This window comes from Vigna umbellata, chromosome 1 (genome assembly GCF_029865625.1).
Source record: "Vigna umbellata cultivar VRB3 chromosome 1, Vumbellata_1.0, whole genome shotgun sequence".
Lineage (NCBI taxonomy): Eukaryota > Viridiplantae > Streptophyta > Magnoliopsida > Fabales > Fabaceae > Vigna > Vigna umbellata.
Genome location: NC_142165.1, coordinates 102,942,949 through 102,950,466, shown reverse-complemented (window position 1 = coordinate 102,950,466; position 7,518 = coordinate 102,942,949). Strand labels below are relative to the sequence as shown.

General features: G+C 41.6%; 1 protein-coding gene across 1 annotated transcript; it reads left to right on the top strand.

The window, feature by feature from the left end:
* Positions 1-1,550: 1,550 nt before the first annotated feature.
* On the top strand, positions 1,551-6,640 carry LOC124848856 (Double Clp-N motif-containing P-loop nucleoside triphosphate hydrolases superfamily protein). Its single transcript, XM_047326671.2, has 3 exons — positions 1,551-3,832; positions 4,345-4,642; positions 4,738-6,640. The coding sequence occupies exons 1-3, from the start codon at positions 2,616-2,618 to the stop codon at positions 6,343-6,345; spliced, it is 3,123 nt and encodes a 1,040-aa protein (XP_047182627.1). The 5' UTR covers positions 1,551-2,615; the 3' UTR covers positions 6,346-6,640.
* The last annotated feature ends 878 nt before the right edge of the window (positions 6,641-7,518 follow it).

Sequence of the window (7,518 nt, the reverse complement as noted above, 5' to 3'; positions counted from 1 at the left end):
GAATTTAATGCCAGATATTATTGGGCGGCTGTGGCCTGGGAAGGTTAGGCCTCAACCATTTTCAATGCATTTAATGTGCTCCTCCTCTTCCTCTTTTGTTTTCACAATTTTTCCTTTTAACCACCGATTCATACCAGTAATAATTCATTCGAATTTATCAAACATACTTTATAGTATTCATTTTCTTCACAGTTAAACATAAAAATCGAAAGGTATATGACAGTATTTACATGGGAAGTGAGATTCTAAGTGAATATGTATATATGGTCCATCCATCGGAAAAGCTACATAAGTCATGCAACAACGTGATTCCGAAGTATGGTTTATTGAACCAGAACCTCATGACAGGAGGAAAACTCGTATTAATATCACTTAAATGGCTTGTACTCTCTCATTAACGGGCAATATATTTGAAAAAAGGTAGATTCTTTAAATCTGTGCAGTTACCCAACCAGGAAGACAAGTGACGCGGAATAATTATAATTTCTCTTAAATTTTATTAAGATTCCTGTAGTTAATTGTTTATAAAGGATTAAATGCTTTATAAATATATATATATTTTATTTAACACTTGATTTAAAATAGAAATGTTGAAAAAAATTGGTAATAAGAAATGAGTAGAGTGAGTTTTGTAGTAGTGAGCGATGAGAAAAGTTTAGAATAATAGCGTGTATTAATTAATTAGGATTAGCTTAAGGAATAATAGGTGGATGTGTTTTGATGCGGTAATGGTAACTTGCCAAACGATCACGTAGCCTTGGACTTGAGATAAAGTGAGAGAGAGAGAGAGAGAGAGCGAGAGAGTAATTTAAGTATGAAAAAGGTGAAAGTGGGGAGATACCTTTTGTAGGTGTTGCGTGTGAAAAGCAGAAAATTGGTTGAAAGGCAAAATTGAGGATTGAGACAGCAGCAGTTACTATCACATTTCCTAGGCGCGTAAGGGACCCACTGAACATAGGTGTCCAATGTCTCTTGGGTCGTGTCATCGACCTTCCACTGCATGCGTGGGACTCATGCATACGCTTAATCTCTTTTGTTACAGTTTTAACAAACTAGCAACAAAACAAAAGCAATGAGAGAGAAAAAAGAGAGATAAAAACTAAAAAGGCAGTCAATCCAAACTCCCAAGACCTCACTCCTCACTATCTCTCTCCCATCATCATCATCTTTCTTTTTAGTTTTTACATTTCTCTATCCAATGAGTAGTCCTAGTATTCTTTTACCAGACACGCCTCTCTGTTATAATACATCTTTTAATTAATTACTCTTATTTACTATCTCGTTAACTTTTTTAAATAATAATCTCACTTCTCAGATCAAATAAATACCAAATATATTAGCTGATGATGGAGAATATAATATTGATATCTTTGTGTGTTGTGCAAAAAAGGTGTTTTGGCTTCGTCCATCGTGGAATAACTGATCTGTTGAGTCCGGACAAATTAGCCTTTAAATTGAATTATAAAAAAATGCAGACAAGAAATATTGAAAGGCAAGTGTTTAAATTAATAAACTAATGATTAATAATATTAAAATAGAGAGAGGAAAAAGATGACACAAAAAGGAGAGCAGATTGCTCTGTCCACAAAGCATTTTTTCCAGAAATCCATGCAACCGATAGTACTACTTTCATCCATCCATCAATTCTCCGTTTACTAGAAATTCTCTCTACTTCCGTGTCTTTCTCTTCCCACAATAAAGAAACCGTCTTTTTATTTGTTTATTTATTTATTTTGTCTTCCCTTTTACCTCGATGGTGTGCAGTGGAGGGATAATTAGAATAGAATAATATTCCTGTAGGGAGAGATTAATTAGCTAGGTTGGGTTAGTTGATGAAAAAGGAAGTAGCTTTATATCCACGGCCCTCAACCCTGGCGCATGCATGTATGTATGCATGTTGAGAGATTGGTTATTGTTTGAGATGGAGGGAGATAGAGAATGAGGAGAGAGAAGAGGATGGGGATGTTGTGAAGGAGGAAAGGTGAGGGAGGGGATCTGATATTTCCTTTTGGCGTTGAATTCCCCGAATTCTAAAGAGCCTTTTTAGCGGAGGATAGAAAGTGAGAGAGAGAGATCCCACACAGGAAAGGAAGCTTAAAAGGAAGGATGCGAGAGACAGATAGAGAGAGATAGAGAGAGAGAGAGAGAGAGAGAGAGTAGCTAGTAGGGGTGGGCATCGTATTAGAGTGTTGATTTTGTTTGTGTTTGTAAAAAGCTTGTGTTTGATTGTTTTGCCTACCCATCCAGTTGTTCCTTGCAGTCTTGAAAATGTGAATTTGTCTATATTGAAGTGTTCTTATCTTATCTGGCCACACACTAATTTCGTTTTCTCCCTCTACTCAGGGCTCAATAGCCTTAGAACCCAAGTGTAAGTTTCACACACATTACTCTCCTTTTTCTCATACCATAAAGTCAAGCAAACCAAAGTACTCTCCGATACCATTCACATCCATTCTCCATTTCTTCTTCCTTCTCTCCTCCTTCTTCTTCATCACCCTTCTTCCTCCAATTCAATCCAATCCGATCAAATCTCAACCCGACCCAAATCAAATCCTCCCCACTTTTCCTTTCGCTCCAGCCTCACCAACACTGCATAATTCAATTCCACTCGTGAAATGAGAGCCGGACTAAGCACCATCCAGCAAACCCTAACGCCGGAGGCGGCCAGCGTTCTCAATCACTCAATCGCCGAGGCCGGCCGCCGGAACCACGGCCAGACGACGCCTCTCCACGTGGCGGCCACGCTGCTCGCCTCCCCCTCTGGTTTCCTCCGCCAGGCCTGCATAAAATCCCACCCCAATTCCTCTCACCCCCTTCAGTGCAGGGCGCTCGAGCTATGTTTCAGCGTCGCTCTGGAGCGATTGCCCACTTCTCAGAACACCGGTTCCTCCATGGAGCCGCCAATCTCCAATGCCTTGATGGCGGCCCTCAAGCGGGCTCAGGCCCACCAGCGCCGTGGCTACCCGGAGCAGCAGCAGCAGCCTCTCCTCGCCGTCAAAGTCGAGCTCGAACAGCTAATCATATCCATTCTCGACGACCCCAGCGTGAGCAGGGTCATGCGCGAAGCCAGTTTCTCCAGCCCCGCCGTTAAAGCCACCATCGAACAGTCCCTTAACGCCGTCCCCTCCACCGTCAATTCCGGATTGGGATTCCGGCCTAGCGCGGTGGCTCCGTCGAATTCCGCCACCGGCCGGAATTTGTATCTGAACCCGCGTCTGCAGCAGCAACAGCAGCAGCAGGGGAGTGCAGCGCAGCACAGGGGCGATGACGCGAAACGAATTGTGGACATATTGCTGAGGTCCAAGAAGAGGAACCCGATCTTGGTGGGGGAATCGGAGCCCGAGGCTGCGATCAAGGAGGTGATAAAGAAGATTGACAACAAGGAATTGGGAGATGGGGCTTTCTCGAATGCTCACGTGATTCATTTGGAGAAGGAGCTTCCTGCTGATAAGGCGCAGATACCTGCAAGATTGAAGGAGTTGGGGGATTTGATTGAGACGAGGACTGGGAATTCTGGGTCTGGAGGGATTTTCGTTGACTTGGGTGACTTGAAGTGGCTGGTGGAGCAGCCTGCTGGGTTCGCCGTGGGTGGTGGTTTGGGTAACATGCAGCAGGTCACGCTCGCTGAGGCCGGGCGGGCTGCGGTGGCGGAGATGGGGAGGTTGGTCAGCAAGTTCGGTGAAGGTGGGGCTGGTAGACTTTGGTTGTTAGGGACTGCTACTTGCGAGACTTACTTGAGGTGTCAGGTTTATCATCCCACCATGGAAAACGATTGGGATCTTCAGGCAGTGCCAATTACCACCAGAGCCCCTCTCCCTGGGATCTTTCCCAGGTATTTTGTTTTTCTTCTACCACCAATTTAATAATGCATATAATCTTTTGATCCCGAAAGGGCTTTCATCGAATTTCATTCTTTTTTATTTCCGTCTTGCCAAAATCTTATTTCCCTGGTTATTCCATAGCAAGATCAGATTAAATGATTAAGATTAATTTTTCGTGTTTGATGGAATGGAGTTAACACGTTTTCTTTCATGGAGTCGGTTAAACTTGGGATTGTAGTTGGTGAATGAATCTTCTCTGATATGTTAACTCTGTTTTGTTTCTGTTTTTTTTTCGATTTTGATTCACCGGTGGCTTGCTTGAACTCCCTTGCATGACATTTCGAATGCAGAACGTGTGATGTTTCTGTTTCTGTTGACAGTAATATAAGACAGGAGGATTTTTAGCTTTTTGTCTACCTTAGCACTGTTAGCTTGATTAGGCTGTGATCTGGAACATGGTTATTCTGTTCCCAGCATTTGCTATTACCTTGTGGTGTGACCGTTTTACTTACTTGTAAACCAGGCTTGGGACGAATGGTATTCTTGGAAATTCGCTCGAGTCTTTTTCTCCCTTAAAGACCTTGTCAACTACAACGATCTCTCCACTGAGACGTGCCTCTGAGAACGTAGATCCTGCTGCTGTATCAATTTGTTGCCCGCAGTGTATGCAGAACTGCGAGCGAGAAGTAGCAGAAATGTTGAAAGAAACTGAGAAATCAGATACTGGACTCAAATCAGAGGCAGCTAAACCGTCCCTCCCTCTGTGGTTACAGAATGCTAAAACTAATAATGATAACGGCAAAGTAATGGATCAGGCTCAGGTGAATGTGACAAACAATTGCATTGGTTATTTTGTGGGTTTCGTAGAAAATAGTACATGTCTTCTAATCGATATGTTTCTTTTTATTTTAAATAGAGTAATAGCACAGAAGTGAATGTGAAGAAGAGGACTCAAGAAATACAGAAGAAATGGCATGACGCCTGCTTGAGTTTACACCCTAAATTTCATCAGCTAAATGTGAGCACAGAGAGACTTGTTCCAACTCCTTTGTCAATGACTGGCCTATACAATATGAACTTGCTGGCACGCCAATTCCAACCCAAAATACCTTTAAATAAAAATCTCGGAACCTCTTTGCAGTTGAGCTCAAACCCAGTGCCAATCCACACACCAGAGCGTGCAATGAGCCCGCAGCAAAGTCCGGTAAGGACCGACCTGGTCCTTGGGCAAACAAAGCCAGCTGATGCCACTCCAGAAGAAACACACAAAGAAGGCATCAATGATTTCTTGAGCTGCCTCTCGTCTGAGTCACAAGACAAGTTCGATGAATTACAGAGCAAAAAGCTACTTGATGCGGACTCTTTCAAGAAGCTCCTGAAAGGCCTGACAGAAAAGGTCTGGTGGCAGCAGGATGCAGCGTCAGCGGTGGCCACCACAGTGACCCAGTGCAAACTGGGCAATGGAAAAAGACGCTCCAAAGGTGACACGTGGTTACTGTTCGTGGGTCCTGACAGAATTGGCAAGAAGAAAATGGCAGGAGCACTTTCTGAGCTGGTATCGGGGTCCAATCCGATAATAATACCTCTGGCTCAACGCCGTGGGGATGGAGGGGACTCCGATGCCCCTCAACTCCGTGGTAAAACAGCACTCGATCGAATAGCGGAGGCCATCAGAAGGAACCCACTTTCTGTAATCGTGCTTGAGGACATTGATGAAGCCAATATCCTTCTTCGCGGGAGCATAAGAAGAGCCATGGAACAAGGCCGGTTCCCGGATTCTCACGGCCGTGAAGTCAGTCTCGGGAACGTCATGCTTATCCTCACTGCAAATGGGTTGCCAGAGGACCTCAGGTACCTCTCCAATGGGTCTCCACTAGACGAAGAAAAGCTTGAAAATTTAGCAAAGGGAGGGTGGCAACTACGCATATCAGTGGGTAAGAGAGCATCAAAACGAAGACCCAGCTGGCTATCGGATGAAGACAGGTCCTTGAAGCCCCGGAAGGAGGTGAATTCAGGACTATCGTTTGATCTTAATGAAGCTGCTGTTGCTGCAGAGGACGACAGGGGAGATGGGTCACTCAATTCAAGTGATTTCACTGTTGAACATGATGACAACAATCACGATGGAGGAGGGTCTCTCTCAACAGTGCCGCGCGACCTTCTGGATTCTGTGGACGACGCTATTGTCTTCAAGCCCTTGAACTTTGATCTCATTCGCAGGAATTTCGCCACATCCATCGCGAAAAGGTTCTCCACAGTTGTAGGTAATGGGGTGTCAATTGAAGTGCAGGAAGATGCTCTTGACAAGATCACCAGCGGAGTGTGGTTAGGCCAAACCACCATTGATGAATGGATGGAGAAAGTGTTGGTTCCAAGTTTCCACCATCTGAGAAAGAACTTGAATTCAAGTACCCATGACCACGAGTCTTCTTCTATGGTATTTAGGCTTGAAGATGATGGCTACTCCGATCGTCGGGGCTCCCAAGAGTGGCTACCTGCTACTGTGAGAGTGATGGCGGAATAGTCAGTGATCAATGGAGATATCCGTTTTTGTTGGTAATAGAAATGTAAATACAAACTTTGGCAAAGAAAAGTCAAAGGTACCTAGTAGAACCAAGATAAAAAAAAAAAAACCGGTTACAAGGCTTGTCGGGGGTGTCAAATTTTTTTCCCTTAGATAAAGATTAATTAATTTTTGCGTTATAAACTTTATATTGTTTTCTTCTTTTTTTTCTTCTGTAAGAATAGGTATATTTATTAATCAAACTGAGAATTATCATTATATTATATTAATAAAAGAGAGCATTAATTCCTCTTTCCCCCTTTCTTTCTTGTTAAATTTTATAATCTCTTTTTTCTTAATTTTACTAGGAATTATTTGTTATTCAATTAAGTAGTTATTATTATAGTATTGGTTCTGTTGGAATCGTTGAATGGAAAAATGGACTAACCTAATACACAAAATGACAGGAGAAACTTGTCAGCGGTTTAAGTTGACGGAAGGAAATGGAATCTACTTTTAAAAACTTATTTAAATTATTTATAACCTAATACACATCTTAACTTTAAAATTCATCGAATAATTAAAAATTATTTGACCAAACTTTAAAGTAAATAACTCTTTGTTATTTGTTGCGTTTCTTTTATTTTTGTTTACGTATATATTGTAATAGCTGTAGCGGACTATCTGTTTCTATCAGAAAATCAGTGAATTTTTCAGTCTATTTGGTTAAATAAAATATTTATTTTCGGTGAATCTGCGTAGTATTGATCCATTTGAATAAAAAATTAAGTTTTAGTTAAACTGGTTAATCAGTAAAAAACTGAAAAGAGAATCATAAATGATTAAGGAATTTTAAAAAAGTTAATAAAAAATTCCTAATGCAATATTATTTTTATTAAAATAAAAGTATGAAATATTTATGATTTTATTTTGAGAAACTTCTAATGGTTAAAGAATATATTATTTTGTATTATTAGGGGTAGCTAAAGAAAAGAATAAATAAAGTACAAGGAATCCACCCACACCAAGTTGCTGAATGACTATTGATTTGAAGGGAGCGGCATCTGTAGTTTCGGCTCCTTCTCTCTTTCTCACGTAAAAGTCTGAAAATAACACCTGATTCCGCCTCACACCACACCATATATATACTGCGTCCACGTGTCCTTCTATCTCTTCTTTTTCAATCAACAACTT